Source organism: Schistocerca americana, chromosome 5 (genome assembly GCF_021461395.2).
Source record: "Schistocerca americana isolate TAMUIC-IGC-003095 chromosome 5, iqSchAmer2.1, whole genome shotgun sequence".
Taxonomy (NCBI): domain Eukaryota; kingdom Metazoa; phylum Arthropoda; class Insecta; order Orthoptera; family Acrididae; genus Schistocerca; species Schistocerca americana.
In genome coordinates this window covers 201817444-201839023 of record NC_060123.1, presented here as the reverse complement: position 1 = coordinate 201839023, position 21580 = coordinate 201817444, and the positions used below count along the sequence as shown (strand labels likewise).

At 43.6% G+C, this 21580-nt stretch overlaps 1 protein-coding gene across 2 annotated transcripts in view; it reads left to right on the top strand.

Annotated features, from left to right (window-relative positions):
• LOC124615917 (aromatic-L-amino-acid decarboxylase) overlaps positions 1 to 21580 on the top strand; it is a 220179-nt gene that overhangs the window by 102682 nt on the left and 95917 nt on the right. For both annotated transcript variants that reach the window (XM_047144098.1, XM_047144097.1), the window contains exon 5: positions 21268 to 21387. In XM_047144098.1, the coding sequence (XP_047000054.1) occupies positions 21268 to 21387 (120 nt within the window). The remainder of the gene's footprint in view (positions 1 to 21267; positions 21388 to 21580) is intronic.

Below are 21580 nucleotides of genomic sequence, written 5' to 3'. Positions count from 1 at the left end.
ATTCTGCTCTGAGGAGCAGAGGTGATGTGATGGGCCAGTTCGTTAACTAGATGCTCCAGTATTTTCGTTCCCAGATTTATTGGAAGATAGAAAGTCCCGTACTTCGGATTACGTTCTAAATCAGAGATTCTGAATCTCTTTCAAAAGTAGACCCTTTTCAATTGTTCTCTAACAATTCACATTTGTAAACTAGATGCCGTACTGAGTACTTTTAAAGTATTCATGATAATGCTGTTATACAGGGTGACCCAAAAGTCCGTTAACATTTGAAAACGCACTGATTCACGGAATAATATAGGTAACGAGATAAATATGACATTGGGTTTTATTGAAACAAAAAACGAGCACAGGAACTGGCAAATGATGGCGCTGGACAGCAAGTCAGTGGCGCCGCATGAGAATCGTGTATAAAACGAGCAGCAGTGAGAGAGGCAATCCCACCATCCCTAACTTGGCTGATATGCATGCGCTGGAGGGTACGAATTTTATGCAGGATGGCGCTCAACCCCATACTGCTACAAGTGTGAAAGATGTGTTGCGTACATCGTTTGGATCACGTGATGAGCCGCGGCGTCCCTCATGCGTGGCCTCCCCAAGTCCCCAAACCTCAAGCCGTGTGGTTAGCGGTTGTGGGGTTACCTAAAGTCGCAAGTCTACCGTGATCGTCCAACCTCCTTATGGATGCTTAAAGACAACACACCATACCTACTGACAACGCTGAACTGCGCAGCTCACAGAATTGTCCTTCGACTACAGGCATTGTCGACGAATGACGGCGGACATGTTGAGCAGTTGTTACAAAGAACATCGTCTTTGCTAAAAATCAATTATTATGCTAACTGTTGATTTTGTATCGTATGAAGCCTCATCTGTTGGTTATTTTGTGCGCTTCTTTGGTTTCAGTAAAACCTTAAGTCATTTCAAACATGTGTGTCAATTTTCAACCCTCTACCTACATTATTCCTTGAATTATTGAATTTTCGAATGTTAACGGACTTTCGGGTCACCTTGTTTATTACGTCTACATCCACATTTACGTACATACTTCGCAAGCTGCCATACACTGGATGTCGGAGGGTACCAAATCCATTACTAGTCATTCCCTTTCTTGTTCCACTCCAAAAGGAGTGAGGGGAAAAAAGAGTCTAGATTCCTCCATGCGAGCCCTAATTTCTCTTCTCCTCCTCCTCCTCCTCCTCTTTGCACTCCCTCAGAGAGAGAAGTACATTGCCTTCAGCAGAATCATTCTGCAGTCAGCCAAAAATACCAGTTATCTAAATCTTCTCATAGTGTTTCATGGAAAGGACATCTTCCCCACCAGGGATTTCTATTTGAGTTCACGAACCGTCTCCCTAATACTAGCGTTCTGATCGAACAAATCTAGTAGCCCACCGATGAATTGCTTGGATGTCTACCTTCAATCCCACCTTTTTGGAGGGAGGGAGGGGAGGAGGAGGATCCCAATATTCCAGACATTGGTGCGCAACTCTAGAATGGGTCGCACTAGTGTTCTGACCGCGTTCTCTTTGTTAGCTAAGCTACAGTTCCCCAGTATTATTCAATAAACCGTTGCTGATCGTTCGCCTTCTGCTATCAATCTAACGTTCTCGTTTCATTTCATAGCGCTTTCAACGATACTCTTGCATATTTAATCGACGTGGCTGTGTCAAGTAGCACATAACCAACACTATATTCCAACACTACAGGATTGGTTCTTCTACTCATCTGCTTTAGTACACATTTTTCAACAGTTAGAGTAAGTTACTATTCATAACAATAAATGGAAATACTAAGTCATCCTGTATCCTCAGACAGCCACTCAACTAGGGCACATTTCCGTACTACAGCGTCATCACAAAGCATTCACAGGTTGCTGCTAATCCAGTATGTCTGATAGTCTATTCATATACAAGATGTTCCTAAACTATTCGTTCAAATTAATACGTAGATGGGAAACATCAAAACTAATATATTTCGACAAGGAACATACGGTCTCTGAAGTCAACCTGTAATTTTAGGGAATATTTTGCTAGTGGTGTTGATATAAGCTGTTGTGTCGGTGTCGCCGACTGGGGATGAGTAGTCATTTAAAACTACTTAGTGTACTTGTACTGGTTGGTTGTACCTCTGAACGTTAGACAAAGGATGTACTTTCAGCACCATGGGGCACCAGCCCATTTCAGCACTGTTGTGAGGAATCATCTGAGAGCTACCTTCAGGAATTGGTTCAATAATGGTTCAAATGGCTCTGAGCACTATGGGACTTAACTTCTGTGGTCATCAGTCCCCTAGAACTTAGAACTACTTAAACCTAACTAACCTAAGGACATCACACACATCCATGCCCGAGGCAGGATTCGAACCTGCGACCGTAACGGTCACACGGTTCCAGACTGAAGCGCCTTTAACCGCACGGCCACACCGGCCGGCAGGAATTGCTGTATCGGCCGATGTTGGCCTGTGGGCTGGCTACCCAGATCACCTGACCTCACGTGTCTGGTTTTTTTTCTCTAGGGTTATATGAAGCAGCTGGTGTATGGAACCGCTGTGGAAACAAGACCTCGTCGCTAGAATTGGCGTCGCTGCTGGTACCATTAAGGAACATGAAAGGAATCGTTTAACAGACACGACAATCAATGGTCCAACGATGTACTGCGTGCATACAGGCCATGGGTAGCGCGAACAGTTCCTGTGAATTCCATTGCTATAATTAGTATGCTAAACTAACTTCCTTGTAAAACGTCCCTAGCGTCAGAAATTGTTGTCAGGGCCCATATTTAGCATAACTAGATGTTTCGATGTTCTCTAGGTCCTATATCAATTTGAACGTCCGAATAGCTTCGGGGCACACGATTTCTTAAACGCGAAATTTAAAACCTCGTCTTACCTTTTGCTCTCTTCTATTACCACTCCGGACTTGTCGACGAGTGACTGAATAAAAGCCTTCTGCCCCGCTAGCGATTTTGCGTTTGGCCAGAATTTCCTCTCTAAGGAAAAGTGTACAGGAATGTGAGGTGGAACAGTAGGGATAACTAGTCTTCACTTTGTAAGAAATGTATGAAATTGCGTCCATCATTTTATAAAAGGATTCAGGATCATTAGAACTGCAGGAGAGACCATAAAATTGAAAAAGAAATTTTAAAGAACTGGAGACTTCATGTTACAACACACTTCATTCGCATCGACTGGAAGCGTATCAGTAACCAAAGTGTTTCCAGTAAAGTTCAGTAAAGTTCTGGAAAGTATTCGTGGTAACGATGAGAGTCGTAAAAAGATTGTAGACTATGTCTAGTAACGCGAGTTGATGTTAAGGTTCGTATCTCCGTAGATACAAGGAAACTGTGGAGACTGGAAAATCGTTGTCATTTAAAATGCCACTCATATACTCATAATTTATCGTAGCTGCAATTTTGTCTTACACTTCAATATTTTTTCTTTCTCTCGTCGCAGCTGCAGTTTTAACACAGTTAAACGTTGTAACATGACCAGCGAATAAGAGAGATTTAGGAATCGGATGCAGACCAGAGGTCATGCAGGTAATTATTTCTGAAAGGGAGATTTTTATCTCGTCCCTCAACAAGAAGAAAGAAAGCAGTAGCGCTTAACATTCTGTAACTTTCGAGCTTCGAAATGCCGTAATACTTAGATTTTTTTTGTTCTCTGCTTATCCAAAGCCGTTCATATAAATTTATATTTACAGTCGAGTTTACAGTACTTCATTTACCGTTTTTTCATAATTTTTCTGACTTTCTCTTAGCTACGAGAGCAAAGTCTGTTGCAGACTGATGTCAATAGAAGCAAAACCTACGAAAGGACGATAAGATATGCAAGAAACGTCACTCCGTCAAAAACGTAGACTTAACAGATCGTTCGTTCATACTAACCCAAAGTAAACATCTGAATACTTTTGCTCAAAAGATATCCGTGTATACAACTACCGATGTATAATTATTTCAAAGTGCAGTGACAGACTTCTTGCAAAACTAATACAGACCCCAGTAGACATCCATGTTAAGAACAGCTGTTCCAGGCATTTGACTTCAACAAATTTAATGGGCGAACTTCAGGTTTCCTCTGATTAGTAAAGCGGCAAGATTGAAATCAGCCAGCTAATTTGAGGGAGAGTTGCATATCAACCGTGTAGGCACATTCATAAAACATTGCAGTGCCTCTATTGTTAAGATCAACGATGTAATGTTCCTTCGGGGATGCATGTGTGTCTGAAGGAACAGGCACTGTGGCGATTACAGCCGTTATGAAATACGCGCAACATATTCGCAGTTGCAAATACGAACAACCATAAGCAGCACAGGCAAATGACAATGGAAAATTTTTGCCGGGACGGGACTCGAATCCAAATTTCCCGCTTTACAAGAGCGGTCGCCTAATAGCTTTGGCTATCCGTGGACGACTCACGGCACGAACGACGGCATACGTAAGTTTGGGTCTGGACCGGATAAATACAATATTGCAGAGCTCATGTTGTTCAGAAGAACGATGCAATATTGCTTCGGAGAAGCATGCATACCAGTATCGATATTGGTCACAAGCAACTGTAAATGCCATTTTTGGCTGCCTCTCCGGTCACGTAGGAAGGCCCAGATATCAAGGCATGGCATGTGGTAACCCTACTCGATTAAGTCTTGTAACATGCGGCTCGGCAGTATTCTGGCTCTGGCAATGGAATTTCTAAGGCGGCACACAGGTCTGCCTAGCTACGCATTGTGATGGCTGTTAGAGACTTTGGTGAGATAACAAAGGAGTTAGCTGTAGTGAAAGGTAGATAATGTACAACATATACAGTAATGGATGATTATGAAGGAAGTATTCAGTTAAAAAGGTTTGAAGACAAGGATGCAGTTTTTCTCCCCTACACATATAGGAGAAGCAAGTACAGAAAACAAGATTCAGGATTGAGATTAAAATTCAGGATGAAACGATACCAGTGACAAGATTCGCTGATGAAATTGCTATTCTGAGTAAAAGCAAGAAAGAATTTAGAGGGGTATTGAGTGGAATCGACGCCATACTGAGCATAGAATGTGGCTTGAAAGTAAACCGAACGAGGAGGTAGGTAATGAGGAGTATCAGAAACGTGATTTGTATTTTATATGACATCAAACTGGGAGATCACGAAGTAAGCAAATGAAGCAGTTCCGCTACCTTGGAAGGAAAAGGACGAAGCAAGGAAGACATAAAAAGCAGACTAGCACGGATAATGTGGGTCTTCCTGGCAAGATAAGTGTTCTAGTAGCAAACATAGGCCTCAGTTTGAGGAACAGAATTTCTGACAATGTTCGTTTGGAGCACAACAATGTGTGGAAGCGACCACGGACTGTGGCACAACTGGAACATAAGAGAATAGAAGTGTTTGAGATGTGGTGCTATAGAAGGATGTAGAAAATTAGATGGACTGATAAGAAATAAGGTGGTTCTCCGTAGAATCAGAGAGGAAAAAAAATGTGGAAAACACTGACGGAATGAAGCGATATGTGTTAAGACGTCAGAATAACTGCCATGGCACTAGAGGCGCCTGTATAGGGTAAAAACTGTAGTGGAATACACTGATAAGCCAGAACATTATGACCACTGCCCACCGGGGCGTTGGACTCCGCCTTGTAACATTGTGGTCGCTTGACGCGGTAACTAAAGGATATAAGCGGACCAGACACTGATGGGGGGATCACCTTAGCGCAGATATGAGCTGCAAATGGGGAAGTCAATTGAGATAAGCGACTTCGAAAAATGGCAGATTATTATTACGCAGAGCCTGTGAACGAGTTTCTTGAAAACGGCGAAGCTGATCGAATGGTCACGTGCTACTGTTATGAGGCAATGAAACTACCACCAGGAGTTCGGAGGCTTGCCTGCTCTGTAAAGTAGGCATCTCTGTTGAAACCACAATTCTGGTGCACGCACAAATGTTTCGGGGTACAACGCTTAGCGTACATTGCTGAACATGGAGCTCTGCACCAGACCGTGTCTATGTGGTCACATATCGACCCAACGACATCATTGCCGTGGACTTGGGACCATCAGGATTCGACCGTAACACTCATTAAAGGAACTGAATGAGCTGTAACGTGTAACACATCTGCCTGTATCGGTTTCGCACGTCTAACACTCAGTATCTACGGCCATTGGCGTAGTGATAATAAGTTATATAAAAAACTGTTCTCGTGAACCAGTCTACAACAATTCTAACAGTAGTTCATGAAACTAGCCTTCACACAGACAGAAAAACGTGGCGACGGACTTTAATTTGGTAATATGTGTTGATGTCCCTTCTGATCTAAACGTTGGCTCGATGTTTACTGTCAGTCAGGTTTTTTGCGGTACTCTTCAGTTCTTTAGAAGTGTCGTCTTCTCATGAAGAGAGAAGACAGCAGTTCAAAATAATGGTATTTTCAGTCGCTTTCACTTTTCGATAATGCTACTTTTGACAAGTACCTGTAACGTAAAAGGCATGCGTATTAACTAACGAGCAAGAACATACCCAGGATCTGAGGTTGTGTGTGTGTGTGTGTGTGTGTGTGTGTGTGTGTGTGTGTGTGTGTGTGTAGATAGGTGGTATGAACTAATACGTCTGCCTGTGTAGTGGGGTAGGGTACGCGTTTCTTGCACTTGATAAAGAGGTGCTGGTGATAAGTTATAATTCCAGCGACGAGGACATAGGGTTTTCCAAGTTGAGAACACTGCAGCTACGACCTCGGAATTTGGTATCAGCACTTGAACGGAAGAAGAGCCCGGGGTCTTCTGCACTGCTAAACGTCGACGTATGATAAGCTTTAGATATGTGATGTACAGTCATCGGCATTGGATTTATCAGATCCTGCTGCGTGACCTCTCCCCCAGCGTATTCGGTGAAGCCCATTTTATTAAACATGCCGAGGCACGGACTATTTTCGGGCATCTATACACCGAACATAATTTTAACAGAAGACTGGTACTATGTAGTAGTCCCGAAGTATTGCTTAAGATACTTTCGTAAATCACCTGTTGTTGTCCAGCTGACACACACACACACACACACACACACACACACACACACCAGAAAGTCATAGACTATAGCGGATCTATGTGAAATACACTGACCAATACAATTATGCTATTACTCGAAATACATGTTGATCTCCTTTGTAAAATATTGTCCGTATCACTTTGGGGTACTATCGTTCAGTATTGAAACACGAAGACGAGGAAGGTCGTTCCCCTTACACTGTCCGAACAATTAGTCGCGTGACTAAACGAGGAAATATGAAATGCAGCTTCAAGAGTCGTCTGCATTCAGTGGTACCATTCTCTTCGATGCTAGTGGCGGTGGTGCAATGATTTACATGTCTCATTTAGCTGAATCTATGATACGCCAAACCACTGTTACGATCAGACGCTGGTTGGTCACAGTGCGACGCAGTAAATGCAATGGACTGTCTCAAAGAGTAATTTCACGGCTATAGAGTCGCTTCTAGACAAAGGGAAGTATTCGAAGAACGTCAGGACAAGGTCGTGCTCGAAAAACTTCCTCACAGCCCATCGAAACAGGCGGCAAAATCCAGGTAGAAAACGGACGCAAGCGCTCCTAGCAGCAACAGGACGGAAAGTATCAGCACAAACTGTCCACAGCCACTGTTGTGAAGGTTACCTCCGTGCACGTGCTATTAGCAACACGACACAGTAAAGGCTCAGGCTCCTTACCAAATAAATTACGTGGAGAGAGAGAGAGAGAGAGAGAGAGAGAGAGAGAGAGAGAGAATGAATGTTAAATAGATATTTGCGGGTGAAACATTCCTATATCACCTTAATGGATGAATTCAAAAGTAAGCATTCTGGAGTGTACTGACCTGAAGTTAAAACCCAAAGTGGTTTTTTTACGACTCTAAAATCCTTGTTCCTTTCTTTGGCTTACAGTACGCTGTTAGCATTAAATTCGTTTGTTTTTATCGACGACAGAATTAGTCTGGACATTGTTTCGTCGTTGCACAACATACTACAAAGCGAGATGGTGAGATGACTACCGTAGATAGTGTGCTCGACATAATCCTACTCATAATATCTGGGAATCACTGGAAGAACTACTGCGGCTTCACAACGTCCTACGATTGCTAGAGCTAGAGAAATTTCTGGTCTCAGACCTTGTAATACGCGAAACAGCCCACATCCTTCAACAATGGAAGGTGGCACCGACGATACAACCTGGACAATATCTTTATTAGTGACAAATAACTGGCAAGAAATCAGAAACTGTGGGGAAAAGCGATACCAAGGGCCCAACACAGACCAATCACTTGCATAGTCAGTGCGGCTGTCATACCCGAAGTAGTTGTCATTTAAAGACGTTTTTATTTTAAAAAGCAAAATAGCAGGGTTTTGCAGAAGAATTGGACCGAGGAATCATGCTGTTGGAACCACGTATCATTTCTTACGTCAATTAGGTTTACCTAGACGAAAAAAAAAGTACAGAAAGTACACATCCAAGGGCTGTAAGCCTGAATACATTGCTGGCCAATGAGAGCAGTATCAATCGATGTAAAACGACGATCCTTTCTCTGAAAGCACTACTCAAGCAGGCGAAGCACAAATAGTATCAATAGCGCAAACGGAAAGATGGTCCAAACCGGTGATGAATCTCGAGATGAAGCAAAACGGCCGGCGAGTGTGAAAGCCAATAAAAACTCACTGCAACGATCCTACTGCTCCGTCACCTGATCTCACTGGAGTAACTCCCGACAGGTCAGTTCTGCGTCTTCTATTAAATGGGAAAATACCATTTAATTTAAAAAGAGTGAAAATCCAACGTGATTAATGAGTAATGAAGTGGATGCCCTCGCCATACCATTCAGTATTGAAGGGCTAAGAGCAACGATCCTCCAAATGAAGGAGTATAAAGTTGCTGGTTTGGATGACATCCGCACTGAACAAATAAAGCTGCAACCCTAAAATGGATTGTTCAGTTAATGAATAGTAACATCACTACCATGCACTTACCGAAATTCTGGAAGAATTTAGCCGTGCTAAAACCAGGGGAAGAGCGCACAGATCCACAAAACTTTAGGCCTGTGTTCACTTCAGTGCCATCTCTACAAGGCACTTGAAAGGATGGTTCTTGCCAGAATTTTTGGTACAATAGAGACCAAACTCGTACCACAGCAAGCAGGACTTTTGCCTGGTAGATCTCGCTGTCGCCAAATACTCAATTTTACCCATCACATGGAGGACGGCTTCGAACGGAAGCAGATAACTGGAGTCGCTTTTACAGATGTCTCGGCTGCCTATGATAGTCAACTATCAACGGCTGGTGGTTAAATTTTATGACTAGCGACTTCCGAATGACAAAGTTAGTGGAGTTTCGCAGAACATCTTGTCATGCCCACCACTTACAAAACTGGCAAGAAACCTAAGATAACGTTATTGTGTTTTTGTACCAACGCTCACTACTCTCCAGTTTTAAGCACTCTGAGTTTGTCGTCTATTTTCTGTATGGAGGGGGGGATGGGGGTGGCGCAATATGAAATGTGAAATGCCGTGCAGTAAAAAAATTCTTATCTAACAATGGTTCTCAGTGGGCAGAGACTTGAACAGTATGCTTTCCTCAGTATCGTGGGATTGAGTGGACCTTCTTTTCTTATTCTACTTAGCGGGACGCGCGCTCAGTGTTTCTTTATGTAATTACTGTACATCCGATGTAGGAAACGCTAGGCTGCCCGCACTTGAGTCACAACGCCGAATTGTATCAGACGCAGTGGCCCGTTAGTGGGACACGTCCTTTCACTGCCCGATTTCGCTCTCCTTTCCCTCACTGCCAGTTTTCACCTTCATCTTGCGAATGTTGGCAAGCAGACACGGAACTGGGAATGTGGCGATATTGGTCAAGGCTTAGTGTCTTAAAGTCGCCAGCTTGTTGGCTGACTGCCAGTGCAAAGAGAGCTACAACGGTATGCGGTGCGGTCTTAATCGTGCCCCTAACATTTACACCAATGAGTCCTGCTGCGTTATTCAGCTGCCAGCGGGCCGTTGCTGGGAATTTTGCTTGGAACATGAAATGCTACTCTGTAAATTTTAACGAGCCGTATTTTCAGTGCAAAATATATAGTAAACCTGCGATTCTTCCGCTTCTCCCGGCGCAGTTCATGACAAAATACATTGGTTTGCCAAACATAAGGACGAAAGTAATTTCTGTGTGATGTGTCATTGCCAAGTAACAAAGCTCTATGAAAAATGGACAATACATAAAAAGAACTTGTACAGTATAGTACAGAAGGTAACTGAGAGAAATATGCAATGAGCCGAAAGGAAATGATATCCAAACTATGTGGCAGATTCCGACTCTGTGCCGGACCGAGACTCGAACTCGGGTCCTTTGCGTTTCGCGGGCCAGTGCTCCACCAAATGAGCTACCCATTTACGGCCCGTCCTCGAAGCTTTACTTCCGCCAGTACCTCGCCTCCTAACCTCCAAACGTCACAGAAGTTCTGCTGAGAAATTTGGCTGACTAGCCATATTGGAAGGGATACCTCAGAGACACGGCTTAACCACAATCTGGGGGAAGTTTCCACAACGGAATTTCTCCTCTGCAGCGGAGTATGCGCTGGAAGGTAAGAGAAAAGGTACTGGCGGAAGTAAAGGGGGTGAGGATCGGTTGTGAGTCGTGCTTGGGTAGCTCATTTGGTAGAGCATTTGCCCGATAAAGGCAATGGTCCCGAGTTCGAGTCTTGGTCTGGCACACAGCTTTAAGCTGCCAGGAAGTTTCATATCAGCGTGTACTCTGTTGCAGAGTAAAAGTGTCGTTCTAGAAATGACATTTTGATTAAAAAATAATGACACTGAAGTAACTGAGATTCATGATGGTCTCCTGGGCAACGGCCGTGCCGCAGTGGATACACCGGTTTCCGTGAGATCACCGAAGTTAAGCGCTGTTTGGCGTGGCCATGCGCTGTTGCCATTTTTCGGGGTGCACTCAGCCTCGTGATGCCAATTGAGGAGTTACTCGACCTAGTAGTAGCGGCGTCGGTCAAGAATACCGTCATAACGACCGGGAGAACGGTGTGCTGACCCCACGCCCCTCCTATCCGCATCCTCCTTGAGAATGACACGGCGGTCGGATTGTCCCGGTAGGCCACTCGTGGCCTGAAGACGGGGCATTACAAATGGCAGGACATGGTTCTTAATATGGCGTGTGATAACCACAGATGGCAATGGATGCTCCCCAACGTGCTACCATGCTGGTCACAAGGTCGGTAATGGCTTCCTGTGATAGGGCAATCCAGCCCTCCACCAGTGCGGTGGTCGTTGGGCGTGTGGACATGCTGTAGTATGATGCTGCTGCTGCTGCGTGTGAGGCGAATGGAGCTATAGCACACGAAATGAGAATAGCCTAAAATACAACATAAGACCACCTACGCTCCCTTGAACTCTTCTTACATGTACATGACTTCATCGTACAGTACAATGGAGCAAGCGAGTGAAGGCAGACCATTAGAAGCAATGACACCTGATACCATTACAAGCAATGATACCTGATCTGGACAGCCACTAAGAGGCAAGTCCAGGAAAGAAGACTGGCGGATCATGGAAATAGTAACTGCATCAGCTGGTTGTTCTGTAACATACTAAAAGCTTCTCCCAACGCATCCTACCTGGTAGGGGGAACGGGCAGGTCAGTCCATTCGCCGAACAACCTCTCGTTGAAAGAGCTCCTCCAACTGCATCCTTTGATGCAGGCGCGCACATTGTGATCCACAAAAATGAAGTTAGGGCTAAATGTACGCCTGAAAAGACGCAAATGGCGAAAGAGTGCAGTGTGTCAATAACGTTGATCGGTAAGTATAGTGCGTTCAAAGATTTGGAAGTTGGTATGCCCATGCGACATTATGCCTCCCCACATCATAACATTTGGACCACCAAAACAATCACGTGTGACAGTATTCCTGAGTGCATTACGTGTTCCCTCCTCTCGCCGTACGAGGGTAAGTCCAGTATTGTCGAACATTATCGTTTTCCAGGTGTTACGGTGTGTGGAGGCGTAGTGTTGCATGGGCGCGCTGACCTCCAAATGCTGAAACACGGTACACCTCTCCGGCCAACGTCATTCAGCGTGTTTTTTGGGTTGCATTCGGCGTTGGTTTTGTCTTTATTGATGAAATACGGAACAGTGTCGTGCAGCGCAGATGGACGTGGTCTTGGAACGAGAGGATATCCGGCGAAAGGAGTGGCCTGCTCCGCTCGTTCTCCCGACTTAAATCCCATCGAGCGCATGTAGCGCTGGTGGAGGAACGCAACGCCCTACCACAAGAACTGTTTATCAGCTTTATGGCCAGCATGGGAACACGTTGCAGAGCAAGCACTGTCGTCGATGGTGTTTCCACACCTTATTGAGAACCATGCCCTGCCTTTCGTAATGTCTAGGGGCCATCATGAATCACGGCGACATCAGTGTAACTGCGTATTTCTTTCAGTTACTTCTGTACGGTGCTGTAGCAGTTGTTTCTGTGGTTAGTCCAAGTTTCATTGAACTATTTTACGTGGCAATGACACATCGCGCCAAAGTTACTTTCGTCCTTAATTTTTGCACACGAGTGTAGTTCACGGGTGAATGGCCGGATGGCAGTGTCCAACGGACACAAATTTTCGGCCTGCGACCATGTTGCCATCTTGCGATACTAAGTTTGTCAACGCACCTGATGGGGGCAACGTGGTCGGTTGCGTGTTGGACCCAGACGTCTGCCCGTTTACTCGTGAATTATTTCTTTATAGAGTAGTTCAATTGCTTGCACGTCTTTTGCTAATTTATTCGCAAGTTATTCCCCCAAGAACATTAGGACTAACAATTTTTTTTTTTTTTTTTTTTAAATGTCCTGTCCAGATCTTAACCTGCCAAATACTTTCGATGCCATTTTAGCGGATGACCCACGAGCAGCTGCTCGTGTTCTTCGTTTTATCAATTTGACACACCTCGCTAAGGACATTTGATGATGCTGTTTTTTAATCCTATGCCTGTCAGTCTGTCTTTTATCGTGTTTTCCCTTTTAGTTGTTGTGGTCAACTTGTGCCTCGCGGTGCATTCTTAGAGTAGTCAGGGCGCTAATGACCATTGAAGTTGTGCGCCCTAAAACCACAAAAAAAAAAAAAAAAAAAAAAAAATTTGGACTAACAAATTTGTTGTCACGGTTCGCCTACGAAAGGTCTATGATGATATATGTTAACTAATTACCCGAACTCAAATCGCGCACTTACATTTATCTTTCCCGGAGGCAGAGGTAGATCATAGTGTGCGTCATGACGCGTTTCGTTTGATATTGTATACTAATCTGATTTCTGTAGTGCTGAAGTCAAAAGAACTTAAACTTCCATCTGATTGTGAGCCCCTAACGTGATGAAACTGAAACGTCCTCTTAGAAAAATTTATGAATGACTGTGCTGATAAGCCTCTTACATTATTTGATTTGCAAGCAGCTGAGCAGAACTTTACGTACTCAGACATTTCACTCTTTACTTATTCTGATCAACACTAAACTGACACTCAATATTTTTAGCGCAACGCAATCTGACTTTCAATAATCCCTACAAAAGAATGGCCCTGACTGACAATAACCTATACCTTTCATGAATCACTTACCTCACACAAATCTTCGTTACTCGAACTACTGCAATACATCAAGCGCCAATACTGCCAGCTAAATAAGATTCTAGCTACTGAAGGCACTAACTACTGATAGGCATAGTCAGCAAATGAAAGATTTTGATAACGAACAAACAATGTATTTACCTTAATAATGTTCCAAAGTCACCACATATATATATATATATATATATATCAGTTCACGGTATCCAGTATTAGAAATTTACTGTTGTGTACATAGTTCCTCGTAGTCAGCGCGCACACAACTTTCCCACTAGAGCGTGCCCCGCTAAGCACAACAGCGCAGGCCCAGCGCTCGTCCGTCTCCGCACTACGAGATGGCGCTGCCTTAGAGACAGACCAAATTCTGCTTCCGCCGATCCACGTATTAATATGTAACGCAGCCAATGAGATTGCTGCTAACGAAGAACCTTTTCGCCTCGCAAATCACACTCGCACAGTGATACCTGAATGCGCGACGTATTATAACGAGTGTACAGACCTCAGATTAGTCAGTCTGCATTTGTCTGCACCAGTCCGTACCAGTCTGCCTTAGTCTGTACCAGTGTATAGTCAAGTTTCAGTCTGCACCTAAGAAAATTATCATATTCCTGTACATAGCCATGAAGATAAATGTATAGATACTTTGTCAAGTATCAGAGATATGTGAGAATAAGATTAACTTACCAATAGCAAAGGAACTTCAGATTGTCAATTGTAAATAGCATCCAGAACCAAGTTAAGTAATTTTATGCTTTTTATTATTTTAATAAATGTGTGTGTGAAAATTAAGTTGGTCACCGTCAATCTGCTACTCTAAGCGCGCAAGTGGCATTTCTATCGTCTGACCTAACGGCAGAAGATAAACATGCCACGATAAGACCACGAGACATATTGCTGAAACTCGCCTACTTCGTTAGAGCGACGAGTCAAATAATCTGATGGTGTGTGTACCGAAGGTCTTACAGTACGCACACCACATTTACTGTCTCTGATGGACACATGTCCAGATCGTCCGCTCTCAAAATTCTGCCATCTCTTTCCCCACAGCCGCCACTGCTGGCGGCTCATCTCCAACTGCGCAACGCTACACCCTGTTAACATCCAACTGCCCACCACTACAATAGAGAATATTTCAACAATGCCAACCAGCCACAGACTGCACACAGCACAGTCAGTGATTTTCATACAGAGGGCTACGTGGCGTTACCAACATAAAAACCTTAACAGCCTACTTACAAAACTTTCTGGTAGATTAAAACTGTTTGCCAGACGAGGACTCGAATCTGGCGCCTTGCCTTTCTCGTGCAGCGCCCTTACCGACTGAACTACCCGTGCACAATTCCACCGCCCTCACAGTCGCATTTCCGTTCGTACCTGTTTCCTACCTTCCAAACTTCAGTTCTCCTGCGTACTTAGCATGACTAACATTCTTAGACCAAACGATACTGGAAGAAATGGCGCAGACACAGCCTAGGTCCTAGAGAATAGTTCCCAGAATGACTATTACTGTGCAGCAGAGTAGGCGCTGCTTTGACTCATGACAGCGCACAATCCGCGGCAGAGATAAAATTCGTGTGGCCCCTATGGCAGTGTTGGCAGCGCTGGAAGGACATGTGCTTGACACGCCGCTCTCCCGACCGTTAAGGTCAGATTTCGATCCTGCAGCCGCTAGTTCTATTTCAAGTAGCTAACTTAGATAAGCGCTATCAGGGATTATGGGTAGAAAGCAGTGATATAATTGAACTAACGAAAATAGACCAGGACAAAGAAAAAGATCATGAAATACAGCAAGGAGACAATATTAATGGAGATAAAAGCAGCATTAAAGCAGATGAAGAATAAGAAAGCAGCAGCACCTGATAACATTAATGCATAATGTATCAAATATAGAAGATTTATTTTAGAACACAAGCTGTTGGATCTATTAAAAGAATGTTGGAAATGAAAGATGATACTAAACTCTTCGAGAGTGGTGGAAGTGATGTCGCTCTATAAAAGAACAATCTAGGAATGCTTGTGAAAATTACAGGACGGTAAGACTGGCTATAAACTATATGCACGAGCAATTAATAAGTCTGAAAAGAATGCCTGACTTCCTCTTACTGGAGAAACAAAAGGATTTAGAGGACGGTGGCATGTGACAATATAAAATTAAATATAGCACTATTTGCTGATGACCAAATAATTTTTACAATAAACAGGAGATGATTAACAATTTACTACACGTTTCTTAGACCTAGACAAAAATGTATCACTTGGCTATATCAGAAAATAAAACAGAGGTTACGACTTCTAGAGGAAAAAACCAGTACGTTCTAAAATAATAAGTGGAAAATCAGTTGAAATGATATCTCGCTTTCAGTTACTTGCACGTGGTAAAAATTATGAACATGACATCTCCAAAAAGTTAAACAAGTTTCGAATGATGTGTGGTACGATATATAAAATATTAGCTAATAAAACTAGGAAACACGCGGACAAAATTCTACAAAGGAATGGCAACACTTGCTCACTTACCAAAGCGAGACGTGGACAATAACTAGGAACGACCAAAGAAGTTAGAATTCTGAAATAGGGAAAGAACGAAATAGCTTTTGCATGAATGGAAGAATAGAACACGGCATGACAAAATAGAAGCAGCATATTGAAAGACTGCGGGCACAAAGAATACTCACATTTAACAGCAGCCAGGGATGGAACTCTGGAAGTTATATATAGGTGTCATTTCGATATCCAGTTTCCACGCTTGAATCTTTTGCTGTTGGGACAAAGCATAAAACCAGAAGCGTTAGGAAAGCGCTGAAGAAAGATATTATAAACTCATTCTTTCCTAGAAAATTCTGTTCGAACCATTTCGTCGACATAAACAACAGCTACACACTGAGGCGACAAAGGTCATATGTTGGCGATATGCACATGTACAGATGGAGGTAGTATCGAGTACACAAGGTAGAAAACGGCAGTGCATTGGTGGAGCTGCCATTTGTACTCAGGTGATGCGTGTGAAAAGGTTTCCCACGTGATTAAAGCCACATGGCGAGAATTAACAGACTTTGAACGCGCAATAGTTCACACATAAAAAAAAACTTCTGCATCACCCCGGTTCCCAGAACTCCTGACGATAGACGTTGACAGTGGATATTGTATCACAGACACAGTCCCTCTGACCGCTCAGAGGATGTCACTAAACCCGCCCAAAGACGTAAACAACCATGCATGGGCAGCGCCTATTAGACAGTGGGGGGTACGACAGCCAATCACTTCCAGTCATTCCACCAGGAAGGAGGTACACGGCTCGTCTTGTCTATAGTTCAACCACAAACAGTGACCGAACTCTTACGGGAATCGGCAGTAAAGTCGCGAGTAATGAGTATAATGGGCAGGGGCACTGAATATAGTGCGGCACAATAAGTTGCGAATGTGGGTCTCACGGGAGGCGTGCCAGAGATAAGTCCCTGCAGTCGCACTCTCCTCGGTGGCTCAGATGGATAGAGCGTCTGCCATGTAAGCAGGAGATCTCGGCTTCGAGTTCCAGTCTGGGCACACATTTTCAACTGTCCCCGTTGACTTATATTACCGCCTGTATGCAGCCAGAGGTATTCATTTCATTGTAATTGAATAATGCTTTTCGTGCAGCCACAGGACGTTGTGTTACTACTCAAACTGGGCGCAATAGGCTGCATGATGCGCAACTTCACTCCGACGTCCATCTTTGCAACCATGTCCTCATGCAGCGCGGTACAAATGGACCCAACAACATGCTGAATGGACTGCTCAGGAGTGGCGTCACGTTCTCTTCACCGATGAGTGTCGCATATGCCTTCAACCAGAACATCATCGGAGACGTGTTTGAAGGTAACCCGGTCAGGCTGAAAGCCTTAAACACACTGTCCAGCGAGTGCAGCAAGATGGAGGTTCCCTGCTGTTTTGGGGCAGTATTATGTGGGGCCGACGTACGCCGCTAGTGGTCATGGAAGACGCCGTAACGGCTGTACGATACGTGAATGCCATCTTCCAACCGACAGTCCAACCGTATCGGCGGGATATTGGCGGGGCATTCGTCTTCATGGACGACAATTCGCGCCCCCATCGCGCACATCTTGTGAATGACTTCCTTCAGGATAACGACATCGCTCGACTAGATTGGCAATCATGTTCTTCAGAAATGAACCCTATCGAACATGCCTAGAATAGATTGAAAAGGGCTGTTTATGGACGACATGACCCACCAACCGCTCTGAGGGATCTACGCCGAATCGCCGTTTGGGAGTGGGATAATCTGGACCAACAGTGCCTTGATGAACTTGTGGATAGTATGCCACGACAAATACAGGCATGCATCAATGCAAGAGGAGGTGCTACTGGGTATTAGAGGTACCGGTGTGTACAGCAGTCCGGGCCACCACCTCAGGTCTCGCTGTATGGTGGTACAACATGAAATGTATGGTTTTCATGAGCAATAAAAAAAGGCGGAAAAGTTTATGTTGTTCTCTATTTCAGTTTTCTGTACAGGCTCCGGAACTCTCGGAACCGATGTGATGCAAAACTTTTTATGTGTGTGTGTAGTTGAAGCTAACGTGTGGAATATTCTATTTCGGAAATAGTTTGGGAATTCGATATCCCGAGATCCCCAGGGTCACGAGTGTGACGGGAACACCAAATTTCAGGCATTATCTGCCAGCATTGACAAGGCAGTGGGCCTTCACTTGATGACCGAGAGAAGCAGTGTTTGCGTAGAGTTGTCAGTGCTAACAGGCAAGCAACACTGCGTAAAATAATCGCGGAAATCAGTATGGGACGTACGACGAGCGTATACGTTAGGACAGTGTGGCGAAATCTGAAGTTAGTGGGCTATAGAAACAGACGACCGACGCGAGTGCCTTTGCTAACAGCGTGACTTCACCTACAGCGCATCCCCTGGGCTAGTGACCGCCGGCCAGTGTGGCCGAGCGGTTCTAGGCGCGTCAGTATGGAACCGCGCGACCGCTACGGTCGCAGGTTCGAATCCTGCCTCGGGCGTGGATGTGTGTGACGTCCTTAGGTTAGTTAGCTTTAAGTAGTTCTAAGTTCTAGGGGACTGATGACCTCAGATGTTAAGTCCCATAGTGCTCAGAGCTATTTGAACCTTTTTTTGGGCTGGTGACCAATCGGTTGGACCCTGGACGACTGGCAATTGTGGCCTGGTCGGATGAGCCCCGATTGCAGTTGGTAAGAGCTGGTGGTAGAATTAGTGTGGCGCAGACCCCATGTAGCAGTGGACCCAAGTGGTCAACAAGGCACTGCGCAAACTGGTGGGGGTTCCATAATGGTGTGGGCTGTGTTTACACGTAATGGACGCGGACCTCTGGTCCAACTGATCCGATCAATGGTTGGAAATAATTAAGTTGGGCTACTTGGAGACCATTTCAGCCATTCATCGATTTAATGTTCCCAAACGAATATGGAATTTTTGTGGATGGAAAAGCGACGCGTCATCAGCCCATAATTGTTTGCGAATGGTTTGAAGAACTGAAACACTCAATTGGAGACTCAAATATATACCAAAAGTCAGGCGTTTACAAAATAATATGTAATGTCTGTGAGAAACAGTATATTGGCCAAACTGGCCGTAACTTTTTAACACGTTTCAAAGAACATACTACTGGTACTGCACGTAACAAATATTTGGTCAACATCTTGATGGATACAATCATTCTGAGGGTTGCATTTCTAACAATTTTAAAGTATCACATACTGTGCCAAAAGGACCACTGCTAAATACCTTAGAAAAAATTGAAATCTTTTCACGTCACAAAAGTAATCCATTGTCTGTTTTCAACGAACAACTTCAGTTCAAAGACAAACATTTCTTTGAGCTTTTCGATGATCTGCTTTAGAATGTATACTCTTCTGTCCTTCGTTTTTTTTTTTAAAAAAAATTAAAGTTATTATGGCTTTTAGGAAATATTTTATCTTTACATTCTAATTTTATTTCACCAAACATTATTTTATGACTATCTGTTTTAGAATTTTTGCTTACATGCTTTTAGACTGCGTATTGCTAATTCACATCCTTTTATTTTTGACACTATGGGTCATAATTTTATAATTTTAAGTTCCTTCCTTTTTCATTATTTTTATTTGCTTATAAGACCGGCATATAACTTGAGGAATAGCAATGCTTTTAAAAATTGTCACATGTAATTTAGATACCAACTTCATAGACAATATTTCATATATATACGGACAACTACTTTGTATCATATTTGTGCAGCATGTAGTATACATGTCAGCTACAGATTACTGCAGCTTACTCATTGAAAATCGTTTCAATAAACACATGTTGCTGCTCAATAATACATCGACTGACGTGACAGTCTTCGCCATTTCACTTTCGCAACAACTTCAGTGGAAAGAAACCTGCTGCCTCATCTTTGCAACGGCGTCCAACTTCACCATGGCAACCAGTGATTCGAAATGGTTCACTAACAGGCCTTGAGAGGGCAACCCATGTACTGCCAAACCGAAGTTCATTTTTCCTACATATTTAAATATTTTTAACGCTTCTTAATTGAGAATAGCTGTTTAATTAGCTAAGTTTAGTGTGTATTTATTTTTAATTCTTGACAATGTTCTTTTAACTAAGAAATTTGAAGTTGTAATTCGACTTATAACTCATTGGTTAGTAATGACGTCATGCAGTCAGAAGTGGGTGGAGACTCCATTATATATAGTAAGACGTGCACTGGTTTCTTCAGTAGTGATTCTCCAACAGAAAGAGGTTCCTACTCAATGGTAATTCATCGTTTTATAGCTTTATAACTATGTATTTTCTTTAATGTATGTAGCCCTCTAATTAAAGCTTTGTATATAACTTGTAGGTCTGAAGATGACCACAGTAGTGGTCGAAACCGGTCACCTTGATAAATAAATCGTGATCAAGACTGTTTTTAATAGTAAATATTTGTAAGACATTGATCACTGCCTTTCCCGTAATGTATTCAAAAGGTTTGAAGAACGTTGTGGACAAATCGAGCGAATGGTTACCAGACGTAAATCCTATCGAACATTTGTGGGACGTAACCTAGAGGTCAGTTCAAGTATAAAATTCTGCACCGGCAAAGCTTTTGCAGTTACGGACGACCATAGTGGCAGCGTAGCTCAGTATTTCTGCTAAGAACTTCAAACGACCTGTTGAGTCAGTTCCACATAGCGTTATTGCACTACGCCGTGCAAAAGGAGGTCCTATACGATATTAGATGGTATCCTATGATTTTTGTCACCTCAGTGTATTGGATACAGTGTACGCAGTAACTGAAGTACATACCGCATCCACCACTTCATTTCAAGTTTTTTTTATTTAATTTGTGCACCCAGAGGCGTTTCGTCTTACGTACAAGGCATCTTCAGCGGGTGTCCTGAAATATTAGACGATGTTTTTCGTTTGCACATATAGATTATCGTTTGAACATACAGGTTAGATTCAAAACAGGTCATTGTTATAATAAAATGGGAAGGTAGTTACAGTTCATCGTCTAGTTCATTGTTTATGAACCAAGTAGTTTTCTCTCATGTGGCAATTTTCTTGTAAGAACTAAGTGATGTAACGTTAGTAATATATCTGCGTCGGGTATTGAAAAATCTGACTGAGCCGACCACGTCTGTTGCAGATCTCTAGCCCCGCATGCACGGAGCTGGAGGTCGTTATGATGGACTGGTTGGGGAAGATGCTGGGCCTGCCGCTAGAGTTCCTCGCCTGCTCCGGAGGCAAGGCTGGAGGAGTCATACAGGTACGTCACTTCTATTCTATGCTACTCTACATAGGTAGAACCCAGTTTATGATAACAAGCACTGGCGTTAATGCAGAGACCAGTGGGACAAGCAGGCGGGCACTGCTGTCGACCACGGACGAAGTGAACGAATAGCCAAAAACAGTCAAATGCAAGATGAACACAGTGCTTCTTGTGAATTATTTATTCACAG